Raw genomic sequence first — 17,232 nt, 5'->3', positions numbered from 1 at the left:
AAAAAAATCTTTCCCCAAGATTTCTACCTTCTACGGCCTAAAATCCAGAGAGACACAATTGTCCCACTGTGTGCTTGACTCCCTTTAGATCTGATGTCTTCCTCCATTCAATTTCTTCAGAGGTCCATAGCCCACCAACCATGATGACCCATTTCATGCACTCTGGGAATACACCGAGTGGCCAGATTATTATGATCTCTGAACGCATAATCATCTGGCCACTCAGTGTATGTGTGTGTGTGTGTGTGTGTGTGTGTGTGTGTGTGTATAAATAAATAAATAAATAAATAAATGTGTGTGTGTATTAGAGGCCCAGTGCATGAATTCGTGCATGGGTGGGGTCCGGTCAGCCTGGCCAGGGGGAGGGGACATGGGTGGTTGGCCGGCCTGCCTGCTGGATGAACTCCTGGTCGAGGGGACAATTTGCATATTAGCCTTTTATTATATAGGATATACACTGAGTGGCCAGATTATTATGCTTTCAGAGATCATCATAATCTGGCCACTCAGTGTATATCCAAAGAAATAAAAAAAATTGGAAGTATGTATGCACCTCTATGTTCATTGCAGCATTATTCACAATAACCAAGATTTGGAAGCAGTACAAGTGCCCATCAGTAGATGAGTGGATAAAAAAGCTGTGGTACATTTACACAATGCAGTACTACTAGGCCATAAAAAAGAAGGAAATCTTACCTTTTGCAACAGCATGGATGGATCTGGAAAGTATTATGCTAAGTGAAATAAGCCAGTCAGAGAAAGACAAATACCATATGATTTCACTTACATGTGGAATCTAATGAACAACAACCAAAAGTTAGAAACAAACTCAGATAAAAAGAATAGACTGAAAGCTATCAGAGAGGAGGAGGTTAGGCAGGGCTGAGTGAGAGAGGTGAAGGGATTACAGAAAAAACAAACTAATAGACAAAAAAGAAGTTGTTTCTGACTTAGCCTGAAGCTGCATGTAGCATAACTTCCGAAGTTCTGCTTGTCTCAGAATAATTTGTTACTCAAACTTTCACAGGTCAGAAAGTTACTGTAAAGAAGGTCATATGCCAGTAGCCAATGTAATTTTTCTCATAAAATCGCTATGGTATAAGATAATTTTGCTTGTATGATAAGCTACAATATTTATCTTATTTGATTTTGGAAGTTGGGTCTGCAGTACTATAGTCAGGACAAATGTTTTATTTTATTTTTATTATTGCTGTTTTTAATTCTCACCTGGGGATATGTTTTCTTATTGACTTTAGAGAGAGAGGAAGACAGAGAAACATTAATGTGGGAGAGAAACATCACTCAGTTGCCTCCCATACGTGCCCCGACAGGGGGTCAAACCTGCTACTTAGGTATGCCCCCTGACCAGGAGTCAAACCTGCAACCTTCTGGGGTATGGGAAGATGCTCCAACCAACTGAGCCACCCGGCCAGGGCCGGGCAAATGTTTTAAATGCTTTGTCTTTTGTAAATTACTCTCTCTCTCTCTCTCTCTCTCTCTCTTTCTCTATCTCTCTCTCTTTCTCTCTCTCTCTCTCTCTCTCTCACACACACACACACACACACACACACACACACACACACACACGAATATGGCTTTAGGAAGATCAGAAAAGGGGATCAGATTTAAAAAATAAAATAAAAAGAGCCATTGAGAATGTTGGGATAGAGCACCAGAGAAGAGAGGGCCGTGAGGAGGAAGGCAGAGTTGGGTGGATAAATCAAAAGAATATTCCTAGGTTAAAGCAGACAATTGTTTACCATTACCTTCTGATGTAACCGATGTTACAAGAAAGGGTGGAAGAGGTAAAATAACTTTTCAACATCATATGGGGGCTTTCTCAAGGTAGCATGAGAAAGCTGAGGCGAGGAACAACCGCTGGGAGCCAAGGAGACAAGAAAACAATCTGGAAGTCAGGGCTGGAGTGGAAATGAGAGCAGAGTGGGAGGGCCAGGCGGTGGGAGGCACAGCTCTTCTCTGATGTGCAATGTGGACGAGGCAGAGATTTGTCAGTTGGAAGAAAGAGGAAGACGCTACGGAGCGCTGAGAAAACGGTTTGCTGAGTTCAGAGATCAAACGCCAGCTCTGAGAGTCAGAAGTTCTGTCTGCCAGGGAAATGCTGCCTTTGTCACTTCTGTTGCTCGCGGTTCTCGTCCCAGGTGGTGACAGCGAGCCGGGTAAGAGTAGCTCCGGCCTCTCCCAGCGTGGGGGTCGGGGTCTGGGGAAAAGCATGCTGTACAAATTGTAGGTGTCTGGGCCCTCTGTCTCCAGCCTCTTCTTCCATTCTAGGGTTGGGGATGGAGCCCGAGGCCCTGGCACAGGCAAATGTCTTAGGCATTTTTGTTGTTCAGATTCTGGGTTCTTTTTCTCTGGACCTTTCTGGTTTTCATTTCCCCTCCTCCCCCCATTTCCTCCTGTTTTCCTCTTTCTTTTTTTTTCACTTTTCTTATCCTTCCACTACCCACAGCTTTCCAGGGGCCAACCACTTTCCACCTCAACCAGATATCGTCCTTTGCCAACAGCACCTGGGCACAGAACCAGGGCTCCGGCTGGCTGGGCGACGTGCAGATCCACGGCTGGGACAGTGAGTCGGGCTCGGCCATCTTCCTGAAGCCTTGGTCCAAGGGCAACTTGAGTGACGAGGAGGTGACTGAGCTGGTGGAGCTGTTCCGGGTGTATTTGATCGGATTCATCCGGGTGGTACAGGATCACGTCAGTGAGTTCCAGCTGACATGTGAGTGCCGTTCTCTGCAGAGAGTATCAGTGAGTTCTCTCTCTGGTTTAGGCACCACACCCCCAGGGCTTTCTCTCCTTCTTCCCAGTTTATCCAATGTCTCTAGACTTGCCTTCCCCTAGACTCCATATGTCCACAAACGATTGCAGCTTCTTCCTGTTCCCTGCACCCTTGTCTGATAAAGATCCCCCTTTGGGGCCATCACCTGGTTTGTTTATGTTTAATTTTTTAAATTTTTTTCCCCCTCACCTTTCTACTCTGTGCCTGAGCAAACTAAAGTGTGAGTTCCTTCTTTCTTCAATCCATCTCCTCAAGCGTCTCCTTCCTGCTGGATCCCTCCTCTCAATGTAATGCTCCCATTCCTTCTGGAATGTTGTCTCCTGACTTCATCACCCTGTTCCTCACAGTTCCCCTCACACTGCTCCCCTCCCTCCCGTATGTCATTACCACAGCCCTTCTCCACTGTTTGGGACCTGTGTACTTCTCTGAAAAGTCTATGAATACAGTCAGACTCCACTTAGCAACGGGGATGGGTTCTGAGAAATGCGCTAGGTTCTTAACAATGCATAGGTTCTGACCATTTCATTCTTGTGTGAACATCACAGACTGCACTTACACAAACCTAGAGGAGATAGCCCACCACACACCTAGGCTATATGGTATATGCGGTTATTTCTAGGCCACAGTTCTGTACAACACATTACTGTACAAAAAATATGAGATTAAACCAAGCACTAGAGAAAATGATGCAATCGAGAGATGTGGTAACATGAGACGTCTGAGGCTGTTGCTGGTATAACAGGGCATACTGTGTTACATCAGACTTCCTTTTCTTATAAAGAGAAAAAGCACACTCTAAAATAACAATCCTAATATATAAAGAGCCAGGGTCCGTAATGTCCAAAATGACTGAATGGATGACCGAACGCCAGGCTGCACGTGCAGCAGGCTCGGGTGGGCGGGGGCTGGTGAGCGGGCTGAACTGCTGACCTCTAGGTTCCTCCTGGGTCCTGGCCACCACCAAAGTGGGTGCGATGCGATTGGTCGGGGGGCCTTGCCATTGCCCCATGATCACCCCGCAGAGGGAGGCCCAGGCTAACCAGCCGGCTGTGGTGGGCGGGGCCTCCCTCTGTGGGGCTATCAATCGCGGGGCTCCCGGACTACGAGAGGGTGCAGGCTGGGCTGAAGGACAGCCCTGCCCCTCTGAGTGCACGAATTTTGTGCACCGGACCTCTAGTCAATCTATAATAATAAAAGCATAATATGCTAATTAGTCTGGATGACCTTCTGGATGAAGCCATGGTGGTGGGGGCTGAGGCAGAGGCGGCAGCCACAGCGGTGGGGACCGAGCCCCTTGCACAAATTTTGTGCACCAGGCCTCTAGTAGTATAATAAATACAGAAACCAGTAACATTTATTATCGTTATCAAGTATTATGTACTGTACATACTGCGTTGCTATACTTTTACACAAACAGCAACACAGTTTGTGTAAAACACATGAGCACTGCATTGTGCTAGGATGGTATGATGGCTCCGACGTCACTAGGCAATAGGAAAATTTCAGCTCCATTATAATCTTACTAGAGGCCCGGTGCACGAAATTCATGCACGGGGGTCCCTCAGCCCAACCTGCACCCTCTACAATCCAGGAGCTCTCAGGGGATATCCTACTGATGGCTTAGGCCCACTCCCCGTGGTTCTCTGCTCTCTGCGGGCCTAGAGGTTTTGCTGCAGCCATGGAGATGAAGCCCCCATGCCCTGCTCTCTGCTTTCTGTCGGCCTCCCCATGCGCCATGTGAAGGAAGCCCCAATGCCCTGCAGTGTGCTCTGTCTGCCAGGCCTGGGGGCTTTGAGGACACTGACACATTAAGGAAGCCTCCATGCCCTGCTGTCCAGGCTCTGTTTGCAGGGCCTGGGGCTTCCCCGCTGCTGCCGAAGCCTCCATGCCCTGCTGTCCAGGCTCTGACTGCCGTGTCTGGGGGCAGATCAAAAACCCCTCCGGAGGCGGATCCAGCTTCGCTGCTCCTGCCGACAGGCTGGACACTCCAGCAGCGGAGCTGAGCGGACTGGGCGCCGCCATCTTGTGGCTATTGGGGCCGCCGTTTTTGTCGTGGAGTGATGGTTAATTTGCATATTACTCTATTATTAGATAGGATGGGACCACCCTCATATATGTGGTTTGTTGTTGGCTGGAGAGTGGTTATGCTGCAGATGACTGTCTTGAATTGGTTGTTGGCTCATCATCTTACACCTCGGACCTTTCTCCCCATCCAAACAAAAACAAGGAGGAAAGGGATGGAGAGAGGGCCTAGACTCTAGGCCTATCATCCTAGAGTCTAGGCCCTTTCCTCCTTGTTTGCTTGTAAATGGATTTTTCTCTGTTTCTCTCCTATCCAGATCCCTTTGAGATCCAGGGCACAGCAGGCTGCGAGCTGCGTGAGGGGAAGGCCACAGTCAGCTTCCTGCGGGGAGCCTTAGGGGGAGTGGATTTCGTGAGCATCAGGAATGGGACATGTGTGCCTGCTGCGGAGGGCGGCAGCCGCGCCCAGTGGTTCTGCACACTCTCCTCTCAGTACCAAGGCATCGCTGACATCATCCAGAAGCTCCTCTACCACACCTGCCCCCGGTTTCTCTGGAGCGTCCTCGAAGCAGGGAAGGCAGAGCTGCAAAGGCAAGGTTAGTCCTCTCTCTCTCCAAGAGTTCCCTGCTGCACTTCCCACCACCATTCTACATTCCAGTAGGAGGTAGAAGAGAGGGGCTTACTCAGTAAATTATTTGGTTTCCTGAGGAGCGGAAGGGGTTGCTGTCCAAACCTGTGGGTTTCTGAGTCCCTGTGTTCTAGATGAGAGTCATAATTTGACACTGTCCCTGCTCCTTCCTGCCCCAGTGAAACCCAAGGCCTGGCTGTCCAGTGGCCCCCCTCCTGGTCCTGGCCGACTGCTGCTGGTGTGCCACGTCTTAGGATTCTACCCCAAGCCTGTGTGGGTGATGTGGATGCGGGGGCAGCAGGAGCTGCCGGGCACTCAGCAAGGGGACTTCCTGCCCAATGCTGACGGGACGTGGTATCTCCGAGTGACCCTGGACGTGGCGGCTGGGGAGGCAGCTGGCCTGACCTGCCGAGTGAGGCACAGCAGCCTCGGAGGCCAGGACATCGTCCTTTACTGGGGTGAGAACTAGGGCCCCACTGGGAGGGGATGGTCCTCAAACACAATCTCTAGCAAAGTGGTGAGATTTAATGAGAGAGAGAGAAAGGGGGGGGGAGAGTGAGGAAAACTGAGAGAGAGAGAGAGAGAGAGAGAGAGAGAGAGAGAGAGAGAGAGAATGAGAGAGGGCCTATGGCAGTGGTTTTCAACTGGTGTGCCACAGCAATTTGTAAAACATGGAACACCTGACTATATAGTCAGGGGCTTTGACCTCTTATCCCTTAGGTTGTCAAATAAAACATGACCACAGTTACACTGGCTGGCATGGTTCAGAGGTTAGAGTGTCTGCCCATGCACTGAAGGGTCACAGGTTTGATTCCTGGTCAAGGGCATATACCTGGGTTACAGGTTCATCCCAGGCCCCCCTCTCTCTCCTGCCCCCCAGTTGGGGCAGGTGCAGGAGGCAACTGATCCATGTGTCTCTCTCACATCAATGTTTCTCTCTCTCCTCCTCCCTCCCTCCCTTCCACTCTCTTTAAAAATCAATGGAAAAAATATCTTCAGATGAGGATTAATAATAATAAAAAAAGACAATAGCCATCACAACAATAGTTGTCTAGTGTGAATGAATGAAAATTATACCTATTTTTTGGGGGGGGGGTCAGATTGGCAAAAATATATATTTTTGGGGTGCTGCATAATTTTAGTAATTTGTTTATGTGTGCCATGAGATGAAAAAGATAGAAAATTGCTGACCCAAGGTGTAAAATAGGTAGGAATTATGGACCTATATAGTATTGGGTACAGTGGGGCAAGAAGAGAAAGAAGATAGATATGGATACATTTTCAGAACATATGAGAGAGGGAGTTGTTCATGCCCACACATCAGAAGCAGAGGAATGACGATGACCCTCAGGCAGCAAAGGGAGGGCTGGAGGATCTGAGGATGGGCTTTGAAGTGACATCTGTGTGTTTTCTCCCATTGCCAGGAAATTCTACCTCCCTCACTGTGATAGTTTTGGCAGTGATATTGCCCACCTTGATTCTTTTGATATGTCTTGCTTTATGGTTTTGGAGGCGCTGGTAAGTTTTAAAAAATCTTTCTTTTCTGTCACCCTCCCACTCTTTCATACCAATTTTATCTATTTATATTACACTAGAGGCCCAGTGCATGAAATCTGTGCACTCAGGGGGTGAGGGGTCTCTCAGCCCGGCCGGTGCCCTCTCACAGTCCAGGAGCCCTTGAGGGATGTCTGACTGATGGGGAGTGGGCCTAAGCCATCAGTCGGACATCCTTAGCGCTGCCATGGAGGCGGAGAGATTCCCACCACTGCTTCCGCACTTGCCAGTCGTGAGCCTGGCTTCTGCTGAGCGGCGCTCCCCCTGTGGGAGTGCACTGACACCAGGGGGCAGCTCCTGCATTGAGTGTCTGCTTCCTGGTGGTCAGTGCATGTCATACTGACCGGTCATTCTGCTGTTCAGTCAATTTGCATATTAGCCTTTTATTATATAGGATTAGCCTCAATCTTTCCACAAGACTTTTTGCACTTTCTCCTAAATTCCCATCTTTTTAATGTAAATCTATTTTTTAATTGTGGTAAAATATACATGACACAAAACTTATTATCTTAGTTATTTTTAAATGCATAGTTTAGTAATAGTAATTACACTCCCATTTTTGTGCCACCAATCTCTAGAACTCTTTTTTATCTAGAAAAACTAAAACTCTACACCCTTGGAACAACATCTTGGTATCTCCTGGCCATCTAGGCCCAGACACCCAACATTCTACTTTTTGTCTACATAAATTTGACTACTTTAGACACCTCATATAAGTGGAATCATGAATATTTGCCTTTTCATGACTGGATTATTTCATTTAGCATAATGTACTCATGGTTCTTCCGGGTTGTAGCATGTGTCAGAATTTCTTTCCTTTTTGGGGAAGGCTGAATAATATTCCACTGCATTTATGTAATATGTTTGTTTATCCATTCAGTGGACACTTGGGTTGATTCTACCTCTTGGTTGTTGCGCATAATGCTGCTATGAAATAGGTGTGCAAATATCTCATATATAGGGCTAAAATTGCTTGTGTTCTTAACAGGTCATATCAGAATATCCCGTGAGATGTTATCATGTCTCCTTGTACCTGTTTGGAATAAGGACTCAGAAGACAAGAAGTTCAAGTTGTCAGCCCAGGAGTCAATCTCATCATCTTTAATCAAAGAATTATCATATTTGATCAACTCAGGGTTCCCATAGGTTGTGAGATATATCATCATTTAGACACTGACAGAAAAATCGTTAAGAACTCTGAATTTATTATATGATAGTATCAATAGTAGGCTCCATCCAGGTTTAATAAATATGAGATGTGAGAAAGGATGTATCTTGGAATAAATAAAATAAAGTACAGATGGTCCTCGACTTACATTCTTTTTACTTTGTAGTGGTGTGAAAGCAACACACATTTAGTAGAAATGGTACTTGAAGTTTGCTTTTTTTTCCTGGGCCAGTAATATGTGTATGATACTCTCTTGTGACACGGGGCAGTGGCAGCGAGCCTAGCTCCCAGGCAGCCACGAGATCAGGAGGATAAACAATCGATACTCTACAATGTGTTTATTGCGTTAGATGATTTTGCCCAAGGGTAGGCATATGTATGTGTTTTGAGCATGTTTAAGGTAGGCTAGGCTAAGTTATGATATTCAGTAGCTTACTGGTATTAAATCTCTTTTTATTATTTTTAGTTGATATTCTAGATTTTCCTCTTATTAAGATCACGTTCTCCTTGTTTCTGGCCTGAACCCCTCTGGAGAAAACCACGTGTGCCCATACCAGAGTTTGCCCACCAAGATTCATCAGAATAGGATCCTGCTCCTCATTTTTCAGTGAGGACGAATGAGAGGTAGGGCGTGTGAGGGGTGATAGTGCAAGAGGCTGTTAAATGGTCAGGTGAAAATCAAGAGGGCTTTTCTAGCCTTCAGGGACTTCGAGGTCTGTGGGATATCAATTCAGTTTGATCTTTGATTTACATTTACACTTATTCATTTTTTTGCTTATTACATAGTTTTCTAGAAACACCATTAAAACAAAAATCCAAATTCATTTGATTAAAACAGCAGCAGGAGGCAAGTGGAGAGAACTTGAGTATCTTTTTTCTAGATAAGATACTTAAAGAGGAAGCCAGAGCAAGCAGAACTTTAGGAGTAGTTAGGGGTACTGGAAGCAGTTCCCCCACATGGAAACGTTAGGACAGGATTTGGGAAGGGTAAAAATGGCTGAAAATACAGTTTTCTCCTCTCTCGATTAGAAGAGCAGGTTACTTCTCCAGAATGCATTCAACTCCACCCCACCCGAAAGAGTAGGCATGTTGTTGTATGCTTGACTGTGCCCTCAGCTACAATCTAGGGCCTGAATTAATGTGTTTCTGGGAATGTGGGCTGTGAGTTACCACCAGCAGTAGTGCCTATGCGTTTGTTAAAAATGAAATTTTCAGGCCTCTCTCTAGACCTATTAAATAAATAAAAAAATCAGAAAATGGAAACTAAAAATCTGTGTTTTAACAAGCCTTTTTGATTATTCTGATATACATTTAAGTTTGAGAACCCCTTGTCTAAAGATTTCTCAACTTTTGTACTGTTGACATTCTGGGCCAGATAATTCTTCGTTATGGAGGGTTGTCCTGCACACGCCAGGATTCTTAGCAGTATTTCTACTCTCTAGATGCCAGTAGCACCTTCCCAGTGTCGACAACCAAATACATCTTCAGATACTGCCAAGTGTCCCCTAGGGGGAAAGTTTGACCCCAGATGAGAGCAGGCTTAGTTGGAATAATTGGTGCATAGTGTGTGTGTGACCTAATTCGGTCCAATCCAACTGAAGCCTACAGAGTATATTCGGTGGGTGAGAAAGGAAGGCTTCTTTCTTTGTCTGCATGATATGCCACCATCCAAGGTCGGAATTGCGACAGAATCTTGTTCCATAGGAAAAGCTGACTCAGGAATAAAGTTCACAAATAAAACAGAATGAGGAATTGACAAAGTCAAAAATAAAATCAAACTGTACGTGGAGACTGACCTACCTCTGGATATTTCAGTTATGTAAACCCAAGTTTCAGTTTTCCTTTTAAACCAATTGAGTTGGAACTTCAAATTGCTTGACAAATCTGGTATTTCTTTGCCATCTGATGTCTTCATCTTGCAATAGTCTTCATATTTTTCTCTGTTTTCTTTGCTTTTATTATTTTCCCTAACTCCGCCACATCATCATCTCTCAAAGGTGGTTTCTTGAACTTATGATTTTCCTTTAGATGTCCTCACCTTGGAGAACCTTAATTTACCCATGATTTTAACTATGTCCTCTGGATGAATGACTTTTAGAAACAGTTTCAATCTGAAAATACAAGGGCTTTTCAACTTCTTTTTTTGTGTGTGTGTGAGTGTGTGTGCATGTGTATGTGTTCCTGGGTTTTTTTTGCTAATATCTAAAATATTTAGACTTTGTTCCCAGTATCCATGTTAAATTAACATCTTAAGTTTAATATTTTATCTGTAGATCTTCTTGGATTTTCTATGTATACTTTCATGTCATCTCTATGAAAAATTCAGTTGTGTGTGGGGAATTCTTTCTGAGATGGAGTAAATTTTGCAGCTAATTAACAAATAAATAAATATACCTTTATTCCAATTTTGTATTTCTTATTGTGTCATCTTTGGTAAGTTGTATTGTTTTTTCAAGAATTTGTCCAAGTTTTTCAAATGTCCACTTTTGTTGGCTCTGTGCATATTTTATTATTATCATGCTAATGTCTGCAGGGTTCATAGTTATGTCCCTTTTATAAGATCTTGGAAATTTGTTCTCTCTCATTTGTTCTTTCTCTTTCTAATCTTGACAGGCACTTAACAATATTTTTAAAAGAATTTTTATTGGTTAGAGAGAGAGAGAGAGAGGACGGGAGAGGGACAGAGAGAGAAGGAGAGAGAGAGAGAGAGAGAGAGAGAGAGAGAGAGAGACATCTATGTGAGACAGAAACATTGATTGGTTGCCTCCAGTATGTGCCCCATATGGGGATTGAACCTGCAACCCGGATATGTGCCCTGTCTGGGAATTGAACCCATGACCCTTTGGTACACAGGATCATTCTCCAATCAATTGAGCTACACTGGCCAGGGTGGCATTTAATAATTTTATAAAAATTTCAGAAATTAACTCTTGACTTTGATAGTTTCTTCTGTAATAATATTATTATTATTGCCAGTTGTTATTTACTTAAATTAAATTTGTTTCAATTTACATTGGTTAATAAAATTATATAGGTTTCAAGTGTACAATTCCATAATGCATCATCTATATATTGCATAGTGTCTTCCATAACCAGATATTTCAATTCCTTTATCCTTTAGTACCCTCCCCCCATTTCCCTCTCGTGACCACCATACTACTGTGTGTGTTTATGAGTTTTTCTTTGCTTGTTTTTCTTGTTTGTTTATTTGTTGCTTTCAAATGAGTTCTTTATATATTTTGGATTTTAACCTGTTGTTGGAGTTGTTTGCAAATATCTTCTCCCATTTGGTTGGTTTCTTTTTGTTTTATTGCCATTTTCTTTTGTTGGATAGAAGTTTTTTAGTTTGACGAATTCCCATTCATATATTTTTGCCTTTGCTTCCCTTGCCTTTGGGGTCAAATGCATAAAATCCACTCTAAGTGTAGTACCTATGTTTTTTTTCTATATAATTTATTGTTTCTGGTCTTATATTTAGGTCTTTGGTTTTTTTTAAAATCTATTTTGAGTTTATTTTTGTATTTATGAGGACTAACAGTAATCTAGTTTCATTTTTTGTATGTGGCTTTCCAATTTTCCCAGCACCATTTATTGAAGAGGCCTTCTTTTTTTTTTTTTTCATTGTACATTTTGGCTCCCTTTTCAAAAAGTATTTGCCCATATACATATGGGTTTATTTTTGGGCTCTCAATTTTATTCCATTGATCTGTGTGTCTGTTTTTCTGCCAATACCATGCTGTTTTGATTATTGTTATTTTGTAGTATAATTTGAACTAAGAGAGTGTGATACCTCTGGTTTTGTTCTTTATTTCCTCAGAATTGCTTTGACTCTTTGAAGTCTTTTGAATTTTTTTCTTTTTTAAAAAAATATATTTTTATTGATTTCGAGAGGAAGGGAGAGGGAGAGAGAGAAACATCAGTATCATTGATCAGCTGCCTCCTGCACTCCCCACACTGGGGATCAAGCCCGAAACCTGGGAATGTGCCCTGACCAGGAATTGAACCATGACCTCCTGGTTCAGAGGCAGAAGCTCAACCACTGAGCAACAACTGTCAGGCTGTGATTTCTTACAAAGGTGGTGATTTTTTGTTCTATTTCTTAAAAAAAAAAAAAAATACCATTGGGCCCAGCTGGTGTTGCTCAGCGGTTGAGTTTAGACCTATAAACCAGGAAGGAGGTCACGATTGGATTCCCGGTTAGGACACATGCCTGGTTGTAGGCTCAGTCCCCAGTAGGGGTCGTGCAGGAGGCAGCGGATCAATGATTCTCTCATCATTGATCTATCTATCCCCCTCGCCCTCTCCCGTCCTCTCTGAAATCAATAAAAAAAAATAAAACAATAATAAAAAAAAAAGAAACATCAATGATGAGAAGATTTTTGCATGCCCCTTACTGGGGATCGAGCCCGCAACCCAGGCATGTGCCCTGATCAGGAATCGAACTGTGACCTTCTGGTTCATAGATCAACGCTCAACCACTGAGCCATGCCAGGCAGGCTGCCCATTTTTTAATAGAATTATTATTTTTTTTTACCATCATTGTCTTTTAATTAGTCTATTTAATTCCAGAGCTGTTACTGCTGTATTTGAGTTTAAATCAATAATATTGTTATTGCTTTCCTCTTTTTATATATCTTTTATATTGTGTTTTCTCTCTGACTGTCTACTTGTTAGATTAAGTATTTTTAATTATACCATTTTACCATTTTTTAGCGCAATGGTTTCTTGGCCTTTTACTACTCTTTTATTGGTGATCCTGGAAACATGTACATTCATCCTAAGCTTATTAAATTGTAATACAAATTAGTATTTACCGCTTCATGCTAGTGCAATGATTCTAGGAGACTTTGTAAAAAATAATGTAAATGTAGTTACTTTAAAATGGAGCTAGACCTGCCATCCCAAAGGAACTGCCTTGCATATCTTATGGCTCAAACCTTGGAATGTTAAAACATGGCAACATTACTTTTGGGCTAGGCCTGAAGCAATATTGTTTTAAAAAGAACTTTTTGCAGGAACAAGAGGAAAGCAGATATTATGACTAAGGAACTGATGGCTTCTGGACTGAAAATTAAAAACACTGTTTAAAATTAGCACCACTATGGTAGCTTATCTGCACCAATCAAAATGGTCTGGGAGAGGCCAAGCGTCCCTGGGTCCGGGTGAGACCATGTGTCCCTGGATCCGGATGAGGCCTCGTGCACCTAGGCCCGGGTGAGGCCACGTGCCCCTGGGTCTGGGAGAGGCCAAGCGTCCCTGGGTCCGGGTGAGACCATGTGTCCCTGGATCCGGGTGAGGCCTCGTGCACCTAGGCCCGGGTGAGCCCAAGTGGCCCTGGGTCTGGGAGAGGCCAAGCATCCCTGGGTACGGGTGAAGCTAGATCCTGGGTCCGGGTGAGGCCGTGCGCCCCTGGATCCATCCGGGTGAGGCTGGGTCCCAGGCCCGGGTGAGACCACGCGCCCCTTGGGTATGGGTGAGGCTACGTGCCCCTTAGTCCGGGTGACGCCGTGCCCCTGGGTTCGGCCGAGACCAAACCAGAGGGAGTCGGACCTCCATTACCACCATTTGTCCACCATCCAGAGCAGAGGGGTCAGTGCTGACATGTACACATAAGGAACTACTGGACATTGAAATTGGGTCTCAAAAGAACTGTTGGTCCAGGGGGAAGCTCGCTACAGATTGATTCATTTGCCTGTCAGCATAACTATTATTGCTCGTCTCACATTCAGTTCTTATTAGTATATATCTAGTGACATATGATCTCGCTCATCTAGGGGAAATGATGAACAACATAGTCTGAGGAACAAGAACAGAACCAGAAGCAAGGAGGCATCGATCGGACTATCGGGCCTCAGAGGGAGGATAGGGGAGGGTAGGGGGAGGGTGGGGGGGAGGGGGAGAGTTCAACCAAAGGACCTGTATGCATGCATATAAGCCTATCCAACGGTTAAGTTCAACAGGGGATTGGGGCATGCGTGGGGAGAGGGGTGGGATGGGAATGGGGGGATGAGGACAAATATGTGACACCTTAATCAATAAAGAAATTAAAAAAAAAAATGTTTTCCTTCTATTGATGTAATTGCCCCTTTCCTTTGTCTCCTTTTTAAAAAATATGTTTTTATCAATTTCAGAGAGGGAGAGGGAGAGAGAGATAGAAACATCAATGATGGGAGAGAATCATTGATGGGCTGCCTCCTGACTGCCCCCGTACTGGGGATCGAGCCCGAAACCCGGGCATGTGCCCTTGACCAGAATCGAACCCGGGACCCTTCAGTCCAGAGGCCGATGCTCTATCAACTGAGCCAAACCAGCTAGGGCTCCTTTGTCTCTTAATCAAAATGCTACTGGGCTTCTATTGGAATCAGTGATTTCCTAGTAGCTGTTCTTTCCTACTCTGTCTCAAAGAAATGCTTGTTGACCCTCACTTTGAAAGGCCTTTTAATTTTAGGTTGAAACTTTAACTCCATTTGTACCTTTCCTGAATTATATGCTACAGTTGCCATGTATTTTATTTTATATAGTAAACAAAACATTTTAAATAAATTTGAAGTTAAATTTATCTAATATAGTAAGTATTTATTTCTATTTACTTACTCTTTCTATTGCTCAACTTTGCTGTTAGGGTTGGGTGCTAGCAATGTCAGTTGACCTTAATCCAATCAGAAATTACAATTATTCAAGTTTGGATTTCAGTCCCTCTGATGGCTACTCTATTTTTCTCTATTTCTGATTCACTTTTGCACTCACAGCATAGGGCTTTAGAATGTAAGGTTTTAAGGTTGTAACCTAAAGTCTGTGGGTTTACCAGGGCTTTTCTCACTATGTAGGCCCCGGATTCCAACGTTTGTCTCAGTCTAATGATTCTGTGGATGGTTCTGCTCACCCTCTCGTCTCCTCAGACACCATTTTTGGAATTAGTAGATGCCTGTAGGTGAAGAAAACGTGGTTCCAAATGCAGGCGTGGTTCCATCTCTCAGCACTTCTTACCTTTACTGGATTAAGGCACTCAAATTCCTTAGCATCTTGGCAGTTCTCAGATGTCCTCACACAAATGAAATTTTTCAAAATCTATTTTTACTAGTTGCTCACGGCAGGCTACGTTCCCCCTAAACAATCTGATCTACCATCATTAGAATTAAAATTTTAGTGTAATTTAAAAAAATCAACAAAATGGGTTAAGATCATGACCTTGCAAGTTCAAAAGTTTATGCAGTAATTGGTGGAAACATTAACCTGTGACATTAGTGCATTTAGGCATCATTACAAGGGAGACATTTATTTTCTCAAGTCACAGAGATCATACATGATGAGAATGATGATGAGAATGGTGATGGTGGTTGTAATGATTCTAGTACTAGGATATAATAATTTTTCAATGTTTCTTGTGTGCTTTTTTTTTTTTTTTTTTTTTACATACTCCTCATTCAGTTCTCACAGTAACCCCATGAGAAAAGTGGTCTAATTGTTCTCATTTCACAGATGTGGGTGACAAACAGAATCATAAAATTTATTCAAGTTATATCTACAAAGAGCCAGATAGTCTAGTCATACTCTTGTTTTCTTTAGTATTTTTTAGTGACTTCCGAGGAAAAGAACTTAGAATATTTTTATACAGTATTAGGACAGGGGAAGAGATGGCTTTAGAGCTTGAAGCTGTGACTCAACGTGGAGAATTGATTTATAAAGAAAAGTTAGGGAAATGAATAAGCAGAGACACATTAGTCACCAACATGGGTAGGAGAAGAGATGATAGCAGGTCTTTGAAATCTTAGTAAAACCCAGAATGTAAGATAGGTATATGTAAGTTTACACAAATATAAGGAAATGGTGAATAAATTAACAAGTGTGGGGAAAAGGACCCATCTTCCCTAAATAAGAATCACAAATAATCTATGCAGATGCTCTCCTTCCAGGAGGTGAAACTTGACTCACTCCCTTTGAATTGGGTTGGAGGGTGGAGGGGTAAAATAGTAACTTTACTGTTAAAAAAAAGTCAACCGGCAGGCACAACCTTAACCAAATGATCAAGGATCAAATTGCCATTCATAAGTCACGTCACTATCATGTGCCCCAGCTATCACATGAGAGATCCATGACACAATGAGAAGGGCATGTCACCTCTGTGGTATTTCCCCCCTCAAACCCACAACTGCAAACTCATCATGCAAAAAGCATGAGACAAACCGAAAGTGAGAAAGCTTCTATGTAATATCTGACCAGTATTCTTTGAAATGATCAAGGTCATGAAAGCAAGAACAGACTGAGAAGCTGTTCAGATCAGAGAAGACTAAGAAGTAATGATAACTAAATGCAATGTAATAACCTGAATTGAAACTTTGAACAGAAAATAAAAATTAGTGAAAAACCTGGTGAAATCTGGAAAAAATATGTATTTTAGATAATGATCATGCACCAATGTTCATTTCTTGATTTTGGCAAATTTACCACAGTTACATAAAATGTTAACTTTAGGGAAAACCAGGTAAAGGCATATGGAAACTCTATACTTATTATCAAACTTTTTCATTAAATCTAAAATTATTTTAAAATAAAGTATTTATTTTTAAAAAGTCCTAGTAAAAACTAAAAAAAGGTTAGATAAAGCATATAACCTGGTAATATCACCCACACATGTGTGTGTCTCATAAAACAGTACTTACTGTGAGGGCATGCACTCTATAATATAAACTAAGAATAAGTGAAAAAATTTGGAGTATGAACAATTGGAATAAAAATTTAATTAGAAATAGATGGAAACATGTTGACTTAATTGAAATGAAAAATATAAAGACTGAAATTTAGTATTAAATCTATTATTCAAATACACTGAGTGGCCAGATTATTATGATCTTTGAACCCATAATAATCTGGCCACTCAGTGTATATTCCTATATAATAAAAGGCTAATATGCAAATTGTCCCCACCACCAGGAGTTCGACCAGCAGGCAGGCCGGCCAACTGCTCATGTCCCCTGGCCAGGCTGGCTGGACCCCACCCATGCACGAATTCATGCACCAGGCCTCTGGGCAGCAGGCATGGAGTGGCGGGGTGGTGGTGGGGGAACG

General features: G+C 43.0%; 1 protein-coding gene across 1 annotated transcript; it reads left to right on the top strand.

The window, feature by feature from the left end:
- Positions 1–2,007: 2,007 nt before the first annotated feature.
- On the top strand, positions 2,008–8,306 carry LOC103296592 (T-cell surface glycoprotein CD1b-2-like). The gene is made up of 6 exons (XM_008153194.3): positions 2,008–2,177; positions 2,468–2,734; positions 5,134–5,412; positions 5,624–5,902; positions 6,869–6,962; positions 7,987–8,306. Exons 1-6 carry the CDS (start codon positions 2,117–2,119, stop codon positions 8,006–8,008), a joined length of 1,002 nt encoding a protein of 333 aa, XP_008151416.2. The 5' UTR covers positions 2,008–2,116; the 3' UTR covers positions 8,009–8,306.
- The last annotated feature ends 8,926 nt before the right edge of the window (positions 8,307–17,232 follow it).

Source organism: Eptesicus fuscus, chromosome 22, assembly GCF_027574615.1.
Source record: "Eptesicus fuscus isolate TK198812 chromosome 22, DD_ASM_mEF_20220401, whole genome shotgun sequence".
In the NCBI taxonomy this organism is placed as follows: Eukaryota; Metazoa; Chordata; class Mammalia; order Chiroptera; family Vespertilionidae; genus Eptesicus; species Eptesicus fuscus.
Note: the sequence above shows the minus strand (reverse complement) of the source record. Positions and strands in the feature narration are given on the sequence as shown.

Excerpts from the sequence above, each read along its gene's own strand:
- LOC103296592 (XM_008153194.3), top strand. The coding sequence starts at position 2,117 with ATGCTGCCTTTGTCACTTCTGTTGCTCGCGGTTCTCGTCCCAGGTGGT. Across the intron at positions 5,413-5,623 it reads GGCAGAGCTGCAAAGGCAAG|TGAAACCCAAGGCCTGGCTG; the intron begins GTTAGTCCTCTC and ends TTCCTGCCCCAG. Across the intron at positions 6,963-7,986 it reads TTATGGTTTTGGAGGCGCTG|GTCATATCAGAATATCCCGT; the intron begins GTAAGTTTTAAA and ends TGTTCTTAACAG.